This window comes from Parasteatoda tepidariorum, chromosome 7 (genome assembly GCF_982258835.1).
Source record: "Parasteatoda tepidariorum strain Cologne lab strain chromosome 7, Ptep-v5.0, whole genome shotgun sequence".
NCBI classification, from domain to species: domain Eukaryota; kingdom Metazoa; phylum Arthropoda; class Arachnida; order Araneae; family Theridiidae; genus Parasteatoda; species Parasteatoda tepidariorum.
Window position 1 is genome coordinate 101392658 of NC_141761.1, and position 18192 is coordinate 101410849.

At 26.5% G+C, this 18192-nt stretch overlaps 1 protein-coding gene across 3 annotated transcripts in view; it reads right to left on the reverse strand.

Annotated features, from left to right (window-relative positions):
* The window catches only part of LOC107449563 (uncharacterized), a 32675-nt gene extending 14897 nt beyond the window's left edge, over positions 1–17778 (reverse strand). For 2 of the 3 annotated variants that reach the window (XM_071183075.2, XM_016065119.4), the window contains exons 1-6: positions 17466–17636; positions 13368–13548; positions 9189–9305; positions 6965–7131; positions 4459–4605; positions 3763–3894 (exon numbers count right to left, since the gene is read on the reverse strand). In XM_071183075.2, the coding sequence (XP_071039176.2) occupies positions 3763–3894; positions 4459–4605; positions 6965–7131; positions 9189–9305; positions 13368–13548 (744 nt within the window). In that variant the 5' untranslated portion in view covers positions 17466–17636. Of the gene's footprint in view, positions 1–3762; positions 3895–4458; positions 4606–6964; positions 7132–9188; positions 9306–13367; positions 13549–17465 lie in introns of all 3 variants that reach the window. The other variant, XM_043044748.3, reaches the window with a different exon arrangement.
* Between the last annotated feature and the right edge of the window lie 414 nt (positions 17779–18192).

Below are 18192 nucleotides of genomic sequence, written 5' to 3' on the forward strand. Positions count from 1 at the left end.
TTAAAATTTGTTTGATTTGTATTTAGATTTTTTGGATTTGCGTTTTGGCAAGCATTTTTACTACACAAAGAATAACATATTTCATTAAAATTGTAAACTTTATTCATTCTTTGTACTGTAAGTTTTAATTTAAAACTCATTTTGTTATTTTTTTTTTTATAAATCTAACACACAGATATAAATGGACTAATGAAAATTAGCAATGACAAAAAACACATTTCAGTTTCTACTCCTTTAGATCAGTCAGGGGTGATTGTGAGCCCAAGTCAAAATTCCGGAAAATTTCTTGAGTTAAAAAAAAAAAAAACAGTTTAAATTGAAAAGTTAGAAAAAAATGTAAGCAAGTTTTTTTTTCCCTTTTTCTCAATATTTCTTGGTTTACTTAAAATATATTTAAAATTTTACACATACCTATACCCTTTACATATACCTATGATGACCTGGATAAGTAATTAAAATTTACAAATATGTCTTTCTTTCTTGAGTTAATGATTATAACAACTATTTACTGATAAAAAATGAATATTAATCATGAATATAAGCTTATAAAGTATCTGGCTCTCCCTTACAAACAAATAACTTGTGTTTTTAAGTTCCACCTTTGAAAATTTGATTTTCGGAAACTTCTGCGATCAATGATTTTTTGAAACGTCTGGACCTTCGATCTCCGGAAACTTCCGGATCATTGCTAGCGAAAAATCTGGAAATCCGGATTTTTTCCGCAGCACAATCAGCCCTGATCAGTTCTAAATTTAGTTACTTCTACCTCTGTTCTAAGTGAAATTTAAGAAATTTGAAAATAAAAGAAACATACAACAAAGGTTTTTAAAAGATTATTTGAAAACATTTTTAAAAAATGATAAAAAAAAGATATTGAGAATGACAGATAGCTTATATTGAGTTAAATTAAGTAAAGAAGAGATGTTTGATTAACAAAAAGGTTTTTATCTTTATATAAAAACCACTTCACATTATTAACGGCGTTATAATTGAATTCTATATCAATATAGCACATTTTAGAAGTATGACATGTCATATTTTGTACTCTAAAATTTAGGGATTTTTAGCTTTTTTTAAATATTCTTTAAAAAAATACTGAATCCACTAAGCAATCGATTAATCTATTTCTAAATTATAAATGCTTAATAAAGACATATCATAAGAAAAAATGCATTAAAATGATAGAGTCTATGTAAGTGATATAAGCAAGTAAGTTCAGTAGGTGGGTCACTTCAATAAATTAATATTCATAATCTAAAAAAAAAAAAAAATACTTAAAAAATAACCGCTCACAATTCATATGCAAAGTTACTACTATTTCAAAGGACAAACGATGAGAACGATGAAGAAGGCTGTTACATAAACAAAAAAAGATAAATAAATAAAAGATAATAAAAATAAACAAATAAAATCTATGATTCGTGAGTTCTTAAATAAATAAGAGATTTTTTTTTATGACATAGTCTAAGGTAAAATGCATGAAAATGATAGAGTCTATGTAAGTGAAATAAACAAGTAAGTTCAGTATGTGGGTCACTTCAATAAATTAATATTCATTATCTTAAAAAAAAATTTCTTTAAAAAATAATCACTGTCAATTCAAATAATTTAGCAAAGTAACTAACATTTCAAAAGGGAAACAATGAGGAATGCAATTAATGAAACTTAAAATAAATAAATAAAATCTATAATTCAGGAGTTTTTAAATGAAATAGATATTTTTTTCAACAATATAATTTCCATATTAATTAGTAGTAGAATTCCAAGAGAGGGGAAATCACACAGGTATTTTATCCTAAAAAATGTATTAAATATATGTGAAAACAAAAAATTGCGCAATAATATGCTACATTAAGGTGCAATGTTTAATGTAATTGCATAAAATAATAAAAGAGCCTCATAATTTAATTGTCAGGTAATTAAAAGTACCCGTAAGAGAGGGGACAAAGAAAATCCCACATTTTTGACATGCATTGTTATTTCTACTATATTCTGTGACTTGGAACATCTTAAACATTATTTGTAATTTTTTTTTTAGTTATCACATTTCAAGGTAAAATAAATTATTATAAGACTTTTTAAATTGCCTACACATTTTTATTAACTTCAAAAAATGCAATGTAACAGAGGGGACATTTTGCAAATTTGACAAATAGTTACACGGAAATATCATGCCATTTAATTAAACATTGCACCTTAAAGTAGCATATTATTGCACAATTGTTTTGTTCTCACATATATTTAATAAGTTTTTATGATAAAATACCTGTGCGATTTCCCCTAAGTTACGCTTGGAATTCTACCACTGGTTTCAGTAGGCATGGAATTCAACAGTAGCATTTCTACAAAGAAAAAAAAAAAACATCTTTAGTAAGTTGTAGAAAGTCAAAATAAATGTTATGCTCTTTAAATATTATTCTACAAAATAAAAAATTTCCCATCTTTTTCAAAACTAATCAATAAATTGTGTTAAGCCCCCTACATAAAATTGTACTCAAATTCACTTGCTTTGCACTAGTTTCCAACAGAAACATAGGGTAAACTGGCTTTCTGATGAAGAGAGGGATAAGAAATTATAATTTTATAGACACAGTTTAAAAAATTATTATTAGATGAAAAAGTTCTCTTAAAAAGAATTTTAAAACTTTTTATAAAATATAATATACACGAGTTCAGAAATTGCACATTAATTTCGTGTTATCTCTAATATGGGTAATAATTCGCAGGTCGAGAACTTTTAAAACAAATGTTCTAAAAAGATAGACTATTTGTGTAGTAGAGTTAGGTACTAATTCGATAATTTGAACCACTGAATTGACCGAGTCATACAATTCATCATCTTGAAATAATTTTTATCTCTAATCACTCAATCATGTAACTGCTTTTTATCCAGATTATAATTTTAGCAATTTTAATTTAAAAATTCTTTTATTTCAAATTAATACAGCACAGTTTATTATTAAAACCTATTCTGAAACTGTAGAATTCTTATGAACCGAACAAAAATTTAAGTTTGAGTCAGAATTACAAAGATTATTTATTTTTTTCGAAAAAATAAAGGCATTTATAACAACATTAATGTTCATATATAAACCAGAAAATATAAAAAATATTAAATATTTAAATACTAATATTTTTATAATATTTAATAATATTTTAAAAATATTTTTAATACTATTTTTATTATTGAGATTGTACTTCAAACTGAGATACTCAAGTGAACTGATTTGATTTGCTCAACTCTACAGTTATTCTACATTTTCGATCATAAACTATAACAACAATAACAATCATAAACTATAACAACAATAACAATCACAAACCATAACAATAACAATCACAAACTATAACAATATTAACAATCACAAACTATAACACTGTAAGAAACTGGCCTCTCGATGGCACACTAAACTTTCTTTTAGGTTCTTTCCTTTTCCTGAAGAGTAGTGGCAGTCGAGATTAAAAAGATGGATGGCGGTTTTCGATAAACATTCTGTCTATGTTAATATTTATCTGTTATCTGTCATGTGCATCTATAGCTTTGAATAAATTAATTTAAGATGCAGGCGACTCGTCTTTTGTGTGAAAGTTTAAAAGTCTTTACAACAGTAACGATTATAAACTATAACAATAACAATTATAAACTATAACATTTTTGATATAAAATCAAAAACTCAATATTTTCAAACATACTAACAATGTGACTAATTTGTCCATTTTGGAATTGAAAGTATTTGTAAGTTATAAATGTCAAAATTTTACCTGGTCTGACACATGCTTTTTTGAAAAAGAGTTAATGCATTCTGGGTCCCTCTCAAAAATATTAGTGCGAGGAGATACTACATCATTACAGTTCACAACACTATTTTGAAATTTTTCACATGATATCTGTACCTGGAAGAATTTCATTTGTATATTTCTTGTTAAAATATGGAATCATATAACACAAGAAGATAATAAATTATAATATATTGTTAGATGAAAAAAATTAAGCAAAAGTTGATAATTTAAAAAAACATAATTAATACTAAAAAATAGTAAAATAGCATAGCAATGTGAAAATACATATTTTAAGACGCAAACTCATTGATACATATTTTAAGATATCAATGATTTAAGATATTTCAAAACGTAACCTTACTGATACCGTAACTAAACATATTTTAAGATATTAGTTACCATCTAAAAATATGTTTATTCAACATATTATCTGAAATATGTTTGCATAAGAACTTTGACCTCTTTTAAGAGGCATGTCTTTATGAAATGTCTGAAATATGCTGATTGCTATTTAATACTAATACTTCAGGAAAATTTTTTAAAAAAATAACTGAATTCTCCATTTTTTTTTTTAAATTATTGAAATTAGTCAAAATACTAAAAAATCATGTTTACTTAAAATAATTTAGGAATTATTTAAAAGAAATCTCCACATGATAAAAATTTCACTCAACTCACTTCATTTTCTGCTACTTCTTCAAAATCAAGCAATTTTAGATGTGGTAGTACTGAAATTATGTGAAGTCTGACATCAGATAAATCTTTAAGAGGATTTCCTTGAATACCAAGACTAATCAGGTTCTTAAACTGAGTCAAATAATTGATCTAAATAAAGAAGTAGAAATAACTTGAAATTTGCAAAATAATAATAATAATATATATTTTAAATAATATGAAATACGTCACAATATAGAAAATCAGAATTTTAACTAGGACATAGGGAGAAAAAATTATTATTGTTTTTAAAATAATATATATTTATGTAATTTAGAAAATAAAATTATTAATTATATTATATAACATTAATAGATCACATATATAATATCATTAACATATTTAAAACATTATTAACATATTTACATTGGTATAACTAATATATTTAGATATATTATACATTTATATTAAATATTGTAAACAATATTACACATCAAAACTGTAAAATAAGTTATTGTATAACTATAATGACAGTTAAAATTTTCACAATCCTTCGAGATCAGTAGGATTAGCCATCATTGTAAAAATACAAATTCTGTAGATTGTTTCAATAGAGTGTCATAAAAATGTGTAGTGACAATATACTTAAAAATATAAGTGCTAACGGTGGTTCATCTATAAAATCTGATTTTAGAAATTCTATCAGGAGGTGATCAAAGTAATTCTAAAAATTCGATTAAGAGGAAATCAACGCAATTCTAATTCAACAGTCAAATCTAAGAATATTTTAAGTATTTAATAAGAGAAAAGAAAAGAGATTACATTGCAATTTTTAGCTCAACAGCTACATTCAGTTCTTTTTTTTTTTTCATTGCGCATGCGCGTCGTTACTTCTACGCAAGAAAATTGTTACTTGACGGGAACAATAAGAAAGATCCTTATATTTCTCAAAGTCAGAGATTAGGGCTCAATTCAAAGGATGAAAAAAATTTGACGTTTGTTACAAAATAATACAACATTTTAAATAATTTATGGCATTTTATTTGACCAACCTACAGAATTAGGTCTGTTACAAATATCAATATCTCAATGACATATACTTCAGGCTAACTTCATATGCATTCATTTTATAACTTTATTTAGTCAATCTTCGTATACATTCATATTCCGCCCTGCTGGTGAGGTGGTTTTCGTCTTTGTCAGCTACAGTTTGTACTGCAGTTTGATTAAGACTGGGTTTCTAATTTGACCGCAGTTCCTTTGATCACAATGATCCTAAGTCAACTCTAATGTAATGTCCTTGCTGGTTTTAGAACCAGAAAAGTCTACATATATTGGGCAGTTGGGGAGCAAGGTATGGAGATTGGGTCTACTACTATTATCTGCTTTCTGACCTAAATTGTGGTAGCACAATGTGCACACACAAAAGTATTTTCTTTGGATCTTCATTCAAGATCAATCCTAGATCCTCACGATCGATGTAGATCCTTGGCGATGTTGACAATAATTTCATATACATACATTCATATATAGTTTCATATACATACATTCTATATAATTTGTTACACATGGTACTAGGTACATCATCAAAACTAAATTTCTCATCCAGTACCTATTAGATTGGAGGGCAATTTGTATTTGTGTGGGAATAGTAAATTACACAATTTTAAAAATAATAAATAAAAGCGTTACAAAAAAGTCCTGATTTTTTGTTTTTTTGATAATCGAAATTCTACTGAATTTTCTTAAAGCAAATTATTCCAAATACCACCTCTTTTGTTTCAACAGATAATATGCATTTGAAGTGGTAGTGAAATAATAATTAAGGTACACATATCTTTTACTAAAATTTCCCTAGTAATTATAAACATTATAACAAATTTAAGTACATAAGTGGGTGATATTTAAACATCAAGGTGGGCAAAATTATTTTATATTAGTTTCATTCAACTAATAACCAAATATTGAAGTTTAAATTCAACTTATGTTACTTATCTGTAACAAAAAATTTATACAAATTATAAATCAATACTAAAAGGAATCTGCATCAAACTAGCAGCTATGCACAATGGAATAAGTTTTTAATAGGTAGTGATTTAGAGAAAATTGAAAGTTAGGTTTATTTTAAAATTAGAAAAGCATGACAATTAAGAGATTATTTGAGTGAATGCTTGAGTGAAAATTTATAAAGAATAAGTTTTGTAAATAAAAAAAGGTTAATAACAAGAGAGATAGGCATATTCTTTAAACATGTTTTCCTTTATAAAAAAATATATAAGATTTTTAATACTTAAACATTAACAAAAATTATCTGTTATTAACACTAAATAAACCTATAAAACAAGCAAATAATGTATTACTCTAATAGTTATAGAATAATAAACATAATATAAAATACCACAGAACAAATAACATGGGAAAGCTTAAAACAGCAAGCAATATTTAAAATATCATCCTGCGAGAGATTTCTGTGACCGAAGTGTCGAAAATTAAGATACTTTAAAATCTAATTTAAAGAAATGATACATACATTGTCAAAAGATTTTAGGTTGTTGTATCTAACTAAAAATGTCTCTAATTTTTTCAATGATTCCATATTTTGGAGAATTTCTATTTTATTGAAAGATAAATTCAGAAATTTCAGACAAATTAAATCATTGAATCCTTTTATAAGCTTGATGGCATTGAAAGACAAATCTAAAAGAAAATGAAGACACAAAACTGAAAGTAAATTGTAAATTAAAACTAATATTTTAAAAGAGTAAAAACAGTATGTTTAATTTATTGGTGAAATTATAGCCATGCTTTTTACATGCAATTAATTCGTAATTATTTTTTGGAGAAAATTTTTAAATTTTCTCTCTCTATATATATATAAAAAAAAATACAATGCAATTTAGATAAACGACAAATTTTTAACTTGTATATAAAACGAAACCACAACAACTTAAACATATTCACAACGGTTATAAATTGCAATGCATATTTATGATTATTGAAAAAATATAGCAATCATTATTAATGATAAATTTTACATCATTAACTAAAAATAGAGATTTCAGCAAAGTTAACCATGAATATTTACATTATTTTTCAATATTTCAGTTTCAAGTATTTTCATCAATAATAATACAATTCATTAACATACTGATTTATAATCAAACATAGTTGTTGAAATGTTAACATAGACTGCGCGGTGCAAAAAAATACGATAACACTTTAAAAACTTTTGATCCAATCAATGTAATTTTGTATACTAGGACTTGATCTTTAAGGCCCTGACTTTAACTATGCAAATTAATTTACAGAGTCAATAAAGTTACAAAATTGACCCTCAAAATCTAGAAAATATGGTTCCAGTAATTTAGGCTGGAGAGAGATCAAATGTTTGTGCCCTGTAATGATATCTTCTTTTTGCATATTTTGTCATATCTCTAACATAACAAAGAATCTCAAAAAGTTTCAGCAAGCAATTTTTAAATTCATTTATCCAACGGTAGCAATTTCATGTGAAAAATTTATTTTTACACTCCAAATTACTAATGATCGAAACATTTTTGACTTGTAATGTACTCAAAATTTTGCAATATGTTAAAACAATGTAATTTTGAATGAAATCACCCAAATTTTTAAGAGAATCCTTTGAATAGTTCTAGAGGAATAAAAAATTAGAGATATATAAAAGTTAGTATAAAGATATAAAAATACATAGAAAAAGGATAATAATATAAATCAAATTAGGGCTATCCACTATTTTTTGAGGGTAAAGAATTCTAATTGGTAGAAAAATACATGTTTATTCAAAGAAAGTATATTTTATTATTTAATTTCATAACATTAAACATTGAAAGCATTTATTAATTAGCATAACTAGGGCAAGGTTCTAAACCCAATAGGAATGAGCCCTAGTACATAAAAATAGAATCATTAGATCAAAAGCTATCAATGTGTTTTCTTTTTTTGTACACTCTACTTATAAATGTATACTGTAAATTTCTGTAAACAAATAAAAAAGTATAAATGGTTTGATCATAACTACTGACTTTTATTTCTTAATAATTTAAGGAATTTTCAAGAATTGTAACTTGAAAAAAAAAATACAATTTCTTAAAAAAAAAATTTGAAAAATATTTTTATTGATTAAAATATTTATGTAAACAAGGAAGATGACAAAGGAAAGGTTGATGACAAAGATGTAGATGACAAAGGAAAGGTTCAACCAAACTAAATTTGGAATATTTAAATAATATAACAGTACAAAATACATTATAAAAGAAGTATAGATTAGACACGACTAAAAAAATATGTCAGTAAGATATCGCATTTAAACTATCACAAATCTCACTAAGAGTGATTAAACATAATGCGATACACTTCATTATAAATTACTTTCTTAGAAGTTATTATTTTATAGTAAGTAGTAAAATAGCTTAGTTTCAATAGCAACACAAATATTAATATACTTTATGAATATAATAAAAATATATATGGTGCTTCAAAACAGTTTATAATTTAATAATTGAGTATGCATATATATATATATAATACCTAAAAACTGTAAATTTTCTACAAATTTCAAATTTAAAATTTCTTTAATAAGAGATTAAATTTTTTAATGTATCCTGAAATTTAAAAAAATAACTTTTGATTTGTTGTGAAATATTATTTACTTTCATATGATTTAAAAGAATTACTTGGTGCAGATAATTACATTATAATTTAAAGGTTAATTAAGTAAATAAATTAATTCATACCTAAAAACTGTAAATTTACTAAAAATTCCAAACACTCAATTTCTTCAATAAAATTGTCAGACAATTGAATCTTTGTAACAAGAGGAAATTTCCAGACATTCCCGATATTCAATAAATCTGAAATAGATACACAATTTATTACAAAATTCTGTAACACAATTTAAATTCATGGGTTTCTTAATTTTAAAAAATTATCAATAATTATTGTAACAAAAGGACTACAGATTAGACTACCAATAAGTATAAATTTTTTTGGTATCAGTTGCAAACTGATGCTGATATAACTGAGCATGTTATAAAAACCTGATACTTTTAGTATAAGATACATATAAGTCTTAATTTAAAGAGGGAAGGGAAAATAAAAAAGTTAAATTCCATTGTTTTTTAATGCAATTCAGGGCAGTTAATTTATACCGAATGCAAAATCACAAATATTTTATTAAAAAGATATTTGGCATGCTTTTATTATTATTGTTATTTTCAATGGAGTTAATCTTAACATATCTACAGACTCACATTGGGGATAACTATAGCAAATTCATTACCTAATTACGCTTAAGAAAAAAAAAGTGAATGAAAAACTGATCAAAGCATTTTTTTTGCTTATTTACGTCTTAATAATTAAATCTTATTTCAAAAGAATCTAAATAAAATACTTGGTTACTATATAAGAAAATATTTTTGGAATCAAAAAACTATTTAATAAAAAAAAAGGCTTTCATTTTCAGAATTTAATATTTAAAGCATAACAAACTTTTTGTAATTTTTTAAAAGAGTGATTTGTGATTTTAGAAAAAAGTAAAGTTCATGTAAAAATTATAGTCAAATTTTTTTTTAAAAATAAAAATAATTAATTTTGTGGAAGATAAGCATTTGGGGAAACTCTTTTATAATTTTACAAGTTGAAAAATAAAAAAATCAATTTGACTTAAGCAACAGAAAAGAATAGTGATATAGAATTTCATTTTTATGAATTATGATAGCCAGCGAAGAAACAAAATCAAATATGTATTGGTATTTAAATATAAAGTTCCTTGAATCAGTTCCAAAAAACAGCTAACTAGGGACTGTTTTTCATAAACAAATGAATTGGCATATTTTATGAATCAGCAAATGAACACAAGTTGATACAAGTCTGCAAATGAAAACAACTGTTCTTTTCTAACTGATATGAGTAGAACTGCTAGTTGCAAGTGTAATATTTGGATGTTATTTGGATTTGCTCTGTCTAAATGAATATGGGTGTGTATTCGGTTACAAAGTTCAAAATGGTATTGTCATCCCGATGATAAATTTATAAAATGATAAATTTATAAATTGATAATTTATAAGATGCTAAATTTAAAAATTATTCATTTTTTTACAAGTTTTAATAGTTTTACTTCTTTAGAAGTTGCAAATGAATTGATACAAAATGTATTCGTTAATTTCAAGAAGTACCAGGTACTTTGAAATATTAAATACAAAATATCAGGTACATAATATAGATTCATCTATATAAGATTTATGATCAAAACAAACACCTATATGATGATTGTTGAGATACAACTACACACGCATTATGACTCTCGCTGAGATTTTTAAATTTTGTTTAGCTCAATATTTAGTTTTGACTCAACATAGTTAAAGACTTGAATGTTAATATACATTACAAGTGTCTGTCTAAATTTTTCTGAGAGGTACCTATTTTGTGAAAATTTAGACATAATTTGTGAAAATTAAAAATTATATTACAAAAATCAGAAAAAATATGGATTTATCGTTTCTTACGAGACTCAAAAATAAAATATTAAGAAAAAGCATTTTGCAATACTACTGTTCCTGAAATTGAATTTGTGAAGGTACCTCTAAACGGTAGTAAATTTGGCTTGGACAGACCCCTGATTACCTTTATACAGGGTTGGGTCTTTGCCGTCAAAAACTGGTTTTTGTCAGGACAGTGGTAAAAACAGTGTTTTTACCAGTAAAAACTGTCAAAAACCTACTGTTTTCTTAAATTTATGGCATATAGCGGACAATATATTATTTTCACATAATTGCCCTTATAAATGAATGTTGTAAATGATTGCTATTGATTTTGCAACTATATACATGCATTCTTATAGAAGGATATACATTCATACAGTAATATTGTAATATGCTTATTGAAAATAGTGATACTTACTTTTATCATTATAGCTTGTTTTGCAAATGATTCAAAATTTTGCACTTCTTAATTGTTAGAAATAAACAAACAAACAAAAAAGCTTGGAGCTATTAATAAAGTCAAGAACTAAAAAGAATAATTTAAAATTTGGCATTTCTTAAATATTAGAAATAAGCTAAAATAAACTTTCAAAACTTGAAAGTACTTGACTTAGAAAGTTAGAGTTTCTAAGTCAAGAATTACTGCTATTTCGTCAAGCTAAAAACTTTTATTCATTTGAAAAAGCATATTAAGCAAAACTTAATTAAAAACAAAATTACATGTTCAGTAGTCGGGGTCATGGTACCGAAGCATACGATAGCAAGTGACTAATTTTGCGCATTTTTCATTGCCCAGTCGCTTTTCTGAGTTTAGTATGGATGAGTCCAAAATTCTAGAAGATTCTGTCAATGGAAGCCTGTCATTGAGGATAATGATAACAAAAGGTTATTGCAATGTTGCAAGGAAATTCTAAAAGGATATCCCAGGCTTTTTCATGTCTCATTTCTGTGTAAAATATTGAAAACAAAAATGATAAGAAAAGTTTATTTTATGAGGCTTTCTTTTTATGTGTACATGTGTTTCTCAAAGCAAGATTTTATGAATGAAAGGAGTCAATCTTGACATTCTTCAGTAATGTAATATGCCAAACAAAGTGATGCTTGGAAATGTTGAAAATTTTGTTTAGTATCCTAATATTTTACTTCAAATAGTATGTTATGATATAAACATGTTGAGAATATGCAAGAATCTGTTCTTAAATATCTTTTAACAACTTTTTTTCTAATTTTATTGCCCAAAAATGTATTCATTTTAAATTATAAGCAGTTAAACTCAAATAAAAATACAGTTTTACCAAAACTACGGTTTTTGACATTTTCGACAGAGGGTTTTTTGACATGACGGTAAAAACCATGGTAATAACCGGTAAAAACCGTCATGTGTCAAAAACTTGCCAACCCTGCCTTTATAGTGATTGGTACATTTATTTTAATTTTGGAAATAAGAAAATAGCATTATTTAAAATGAATTATAATAACAAAAATGTATTAAATTTTCAAATAAAAATAAATATTTTCTTTTCACTGAAAATATTGCTTGAAAAAAAAAATTTCTCCTAAAAATATATATATTTTTTAACCATTAACTAGTTCTGACTTAAAAAAATTTGCAATTGAAATTCAAATCTCATAAATTTAAGAATTTCATAGCATTCGATTTAATGATGCCATAGTCAGTGTTTTCACAACAGCGCGAAAACGCGAGAATCTCATATATTTTTTCTTTTCTCGCAATAAAAATTTATTAAAGCGAGAAGTTTGCACACTCTATTAATCAATTTCAAAATACACAAATTTTGGAAAAAATTTTGTCTTTTGCCATTTTGAATAAAATCCGTTGCACTTTTCTTCCTTGATCTTTCATTATTTTGAACATCGGTCCTTGTTATCTAGCTTCCCTATTTACCAGTATAGTTCAGAGCCGGTGCGAACAGCAGAACACCACTCACCCGAAACCCTTTCTCAGCAACCACGTGTTCACCGTAGGTAAGGTTTCTTCATGTAAGACGTTTACATTTTTTGTGCATGAATGTAAGATGGACAAATACCTTGTTAAGGCAACATCTACTACAAATAAAAATGAAACAAATGTCGGTAGAAACGGTCAAAACAAAACAAATACGGATATTTTCAGCAAAATAAATATTATAGCTGATGAAAAAGTTGATATAGAACATTTTCCATATGATGATGCAGCAAAAATATTCTATTAGAAGATGTTAAAAATTTATTATAATTAAAGAAATAATTTTTTTCCAAGTCTATTCGTGTTTTTTTAATTTTTAGAAATCTCACTTAACTTTTTTTAAATCTCACCCTGTTTTTGAGAAAGGGTGAGAAATTCTCTCCCATTTTTTTTTCTGTAATGAAAACACTGATAGTATATCATAACTACGTTAAGAGCAGAACAAAAAGTTTTAGGATTGATCTTACTATGTTGCTCAAAAGAGATCTTGAGAACAATATTTTTATCCAAACCCTCTGAATCAACAAGTTTCTTTAGTTCCTCTTCGTTTAAATCCTTTTCGTCAGAAAAATCTTTAATGGCTCTTTCTTTAATCATAGAGTCCAACAAAAGTATTGGCTTGCACATAATACTTATTTTATCACCCATCTGCAAAATAAACATAATTTATAATAAAATTTCAGAAATTTTTGTCTGTAGCTTATGATTCATAGAAGAAAAAAAATAAAAATATATTCTCATGAAATTAGAAAACAAAAAGAATGATTTTGTCTGCAATGATATATCATATACAGGGATGGCATTTAACCAACACCTCCTAGAAAGAACAGGCCTCAGCACGGGTTACCATAAATATCCCTTAGTAGTCCAAACGTAATGACATATTTTGTATTTTCAACCACTGCACAGCTTAGTACCACTAACATTATGACATCTTGCTTATTTTTCGTCTACTGCGCAGTTAACTTCGTCACATCGGACTACTAAATTGATACGTGCTGAGGCCTTTCTACTTCTAGGAGGTGTTGATTTAACTCCCTTTTTGCTAAACAGTGCTTGTTGTTTATTCCATTTTAGGTCAAGCATATAAATTTTATAAAAAGTGATATTATTTTCAATGAAATATGTCTACATTACATTCATTAAGATAAAAAAAAATTTTGCATATAAAAAATAGTATTTTATTTCAGAAATAAAATGATGTGTATGGTCACCAAATCAAAAAATAAACCATTTAGTATAATGCATGTTTCTTTTAATGATTTTTTTTTTTATTTTTTATTTTTTTATTTACTGACTTGCAACTTTAATCCATCATAAAAACATGATGATAAATCCTAAAAGAAGTAATTATGCATTTTCAAAAAATTTCCTTTGTCAATAACCGTTTTAAGTTAATAACATTAATAGTTGAAAAATTACTCAAAGTGTTTACTCCAATTGAATTACTATAAATTTTTGGGTGTTTTTAGAACTCTTGACAATAGCAGAAAAATAAAATTAGTGAAAAATATACATCACGGTACGGTGTTAATAAAAAATATTTATTGAAATGGTGCGTTTACGCACCTTTGGCCAAAAATGGGTTAATGTGATCAGATTGGTTGCTGAAGGTTTTTAACGGGTATATATTCAATAAACAGTTAAGCTTACAGAATAGCTACTTTGAATGGGAAATTTTTCCCCAGTTTTGCACAGCCCTAGAGCATAAATGTACAGCATAAAATTTAATTTTTAATCAGAAATTCTTAAGGTGCCAGAGAAACTATTTAAATTGAAATTCATAATTATGAGAATAAATTACACAAATTGGAGTTGACTCTATTGAATCCTTGCTAATACTAATAAGCATGAAAGGAAATCTCTGTTCAGTTTAAATAGAGAATTAAACACTTCATTTCAAAGGAAATTCCCCTCTTACTTGACCTTTCTGTTTTCTAACAAATCCTAAACCTCCTCTTTGCAAAGTGATAAAACATAATTATAGTGATTGTGAAAAAGAACCTGATATTTTTTTAAGATCTGAGAGCACACAATTTCTTAGAATATAAATGTAAAACATTGCTGCAGGACACTGTTAGCCGATCAATTTAATGGCTGTAACTCAATGAGTGACTTTGCTTAAAAACATCAGGTAAACTCAGAACTACAGACAGACAAGCCCCTTTACATGCTTCTCTTTAATTTATTCCAAGATAAAAACTGTTGCGTAATTTCATCCACTACCTTGGAATTTATAGTTGGCTTAACCTACTGGGTGTATAGCGAATTGGTAAAATTGAGAGATGTTTCTCCAAAACATTATTTTCCTATTTTATGAAAAAATATTGGTTTTATTACGTCAAGAAGACTGCAGGTTAAAATAAGACTTTTTACATGCAGAACTGTTATTTGGAGAAAAAGCTGCCAATACAGGGTTCCCACTCTTTAAACAAAGCAAAAATTAAGGACTTTTTTTTAAAAAAAAATTTATTAAAGACCTTAAAAATAGTATAATTGTTTATCATTGAATATACCACCAGTGACATTTCCAATTATTTACCTTTCTTGAAATAAAACTAATAAATAATAATAATTTTTTTTTATTATAATGTAACTAATGATATAATTGTATTAATTAACAGGGTTCGCCAAAGGTTGGTACAAAGTAGGATCAGGCAATTTTTGCTCAACCAGGTTGTGTTTTTTTTAAAACTATTTTCAGATTGTTAAATGTTAACATCTATAAACTAATCCATATTCCATATTCAATTATTTCATTGAAATTCAATAGTAAAATTAAGTGCAGAAATTAAGATTTGAAAATTTTTTTCATACATTAAAAAAAAAGAGTATTAAATAAAGAAATTTGAGAAAATCATAAAAAAAATTATTAAAACAAGCTTTTATATTTCCCAGCTAGGCATGCATCACATATTCAGTTGTGGGCCAATTATGCTAAATATTCAGTTATTATGCGAAAAAGAAAAAGCCAAAAATTTTGTCTCTCTAAAGTGCTGTACCCTCAATGTATGGTCCATTCTAGGTGATTAAAGAATGACTATTGTAAAAAATATTTTTGTAAGACTGAAAAAATTGTTCCTATCAAGTATAGCGACACTGAAAAATTAAAGACTTTAAAAATCCTTGTACCAAAATTAAGTACTTTTAAGGGCTCTTATTTTCCAAAATAAAAATTAAACAGTTTTTAAGGACTTTTAAGGACCGCGGGAACCCTGCAATATAACATTTATGCAAAAATATACAGAATAAAGTGGTAGCTTAAAATCTTTCTCTTAAAATTTTTTTCTTCGAATTAGCTAAGTACACTTTATGGTCAGTTACAAACACTTCTAATTATGAATAAAGAAGTTCTTGTTAGTATGCTAAAAAAATTGCGGTAATTAAAAAGAGTTGCAACTTTAAATCCATTTGATTTTATGCACAAAACAGTTATTTCTTCAAAAATGGGTAAATTTTATTTAAGAAAATAAAACATGTCAGAAGTGAAATAAACAATATTTAGCAAATAAATATAAGGCTTTACAACCTACAACCATAGAATGGCTAATGTGCTTGGGTACTATCTTCAAACGAAAGTAATATAAAAGATTACATTACTTGCATAAATTATAATTATTTATTGAAAAATATTTTGCACAAAAAATAGTTTAAAATTGCTCTTCAAATTTAATAAATAAAAAAATTATGAAAATAAATTTCAAAATGCAGTGACAACTGATGTGTCAAAAGATATTAATCTTTCTTATTTCAGGAATTTTTGTACTTGAATTATAAAACTGATTTTTGCAATTGGAATAAATAAAAAGAAAATAAAAAACATAATGGCTTATCGTAATGGTGATAGCTGTGAATTTTATTGTTCTAGTTTAACCCATACTGCAAAGTGCCCGATTGTAAACAAAATTTGGTAATTAATTCAGTACAAATAAGGAAACCTTTTCTAGTTTTAAGATTCATTCCTAAATTCAGGTTGCAAATTATTTATCAACTGTGAAAAATAATACAATTAACGATAATAGTTTATTATCTGGTCCCATCTAAGATTTGAAACCCGAAGGTGAAGTTATTGAAAGCAAAGAACACCATGGTAAAGAGAAATGGGATTTCAGCAAAACAGAACAAAAATTATTGCAAGCAAAGGGAACCCCGATTTTACACCTTAATTCAATTTTATTCCTTTGAAAAAAGTTCAAACAAGTTTTATAATTACATTTTTCAAAGATATTCATTATGTGTAAAGAAGACGATTTCTGCATTTTTATACTTAAAATTATTATACATAGGTAATTTTATTAATGATTATATAAATTTTGTACTTGTCTCAGAATTTTTAAAGCAAATATGTTATTTCGTTTCAAAATAAGGAATAATTGAGTCATTGTCAACACCCAATGCAAGTAAGAATAAAAGAAATTTTATGCTGCAAAAAAGAGAAACAACACAAGTGCAATTTTTTTCCCCAGCTACAATGAACATTTTGTTTTCAATGATTGATTCTAAACTTTTGCATCTGTTAGACAATACGTGACAGTTGAGTTTAGTAAGGTTTGAAGTTTACTTACAGTTTTGATGCAATACGAGACTTAAAATTTCTAATTACTACCATAAATTTAGCTTATTTGTTAGCGTGACAAAGTACAGATACATGAATGACCTATTTGTAAAGGTCACAAGGGAAAACTAAAATTCGGAAACATTTTTACAAAAGTTCGTATTTCTATAATTTTGCTTACATTTTTCGATTCCTAATTTTGTTCCTTTTGACCACTTTAAATTTTGCTTAGCAGCCGCATTTTTCAAAAGAATGCCATTCTCTCTGCGTCACATTCATATGCACGCGTATGGAATGGATTAGAAAATGCACGCGAGCACACGTGTAGGATGCGTCTGCATCGCAAGCCCCAACCACATCAACGGATTTGAAAAATGTTTGCTTTCGTTATACTGGGAATATCTTTCAGGGCCATTTACTCAGCATTCGAAAAACTCCCATGCACCAATTCGAAGATGGGATTTTTTGCGCATACAGTGTAAATGACCCCTTAAACTTCGGAACGAAGGGTGTTGTTGTTATAGATGTAATTTATTTACGTCACACTTGAGCTGCACAATGGGCTATTGACAACGGTCTGGAAAGCATCCCTGAGGATGATCCAAAGACATGAAAATCACAATTTTGATTCTCGGCAAAGAGTATGGTAGCTCGCTTTGGGAGCCCGACAACCAGTGCGAGAAATCAAGCACTTTACAGTAGAACATTTTAACAAGGACCAATACCACCCCACCCTC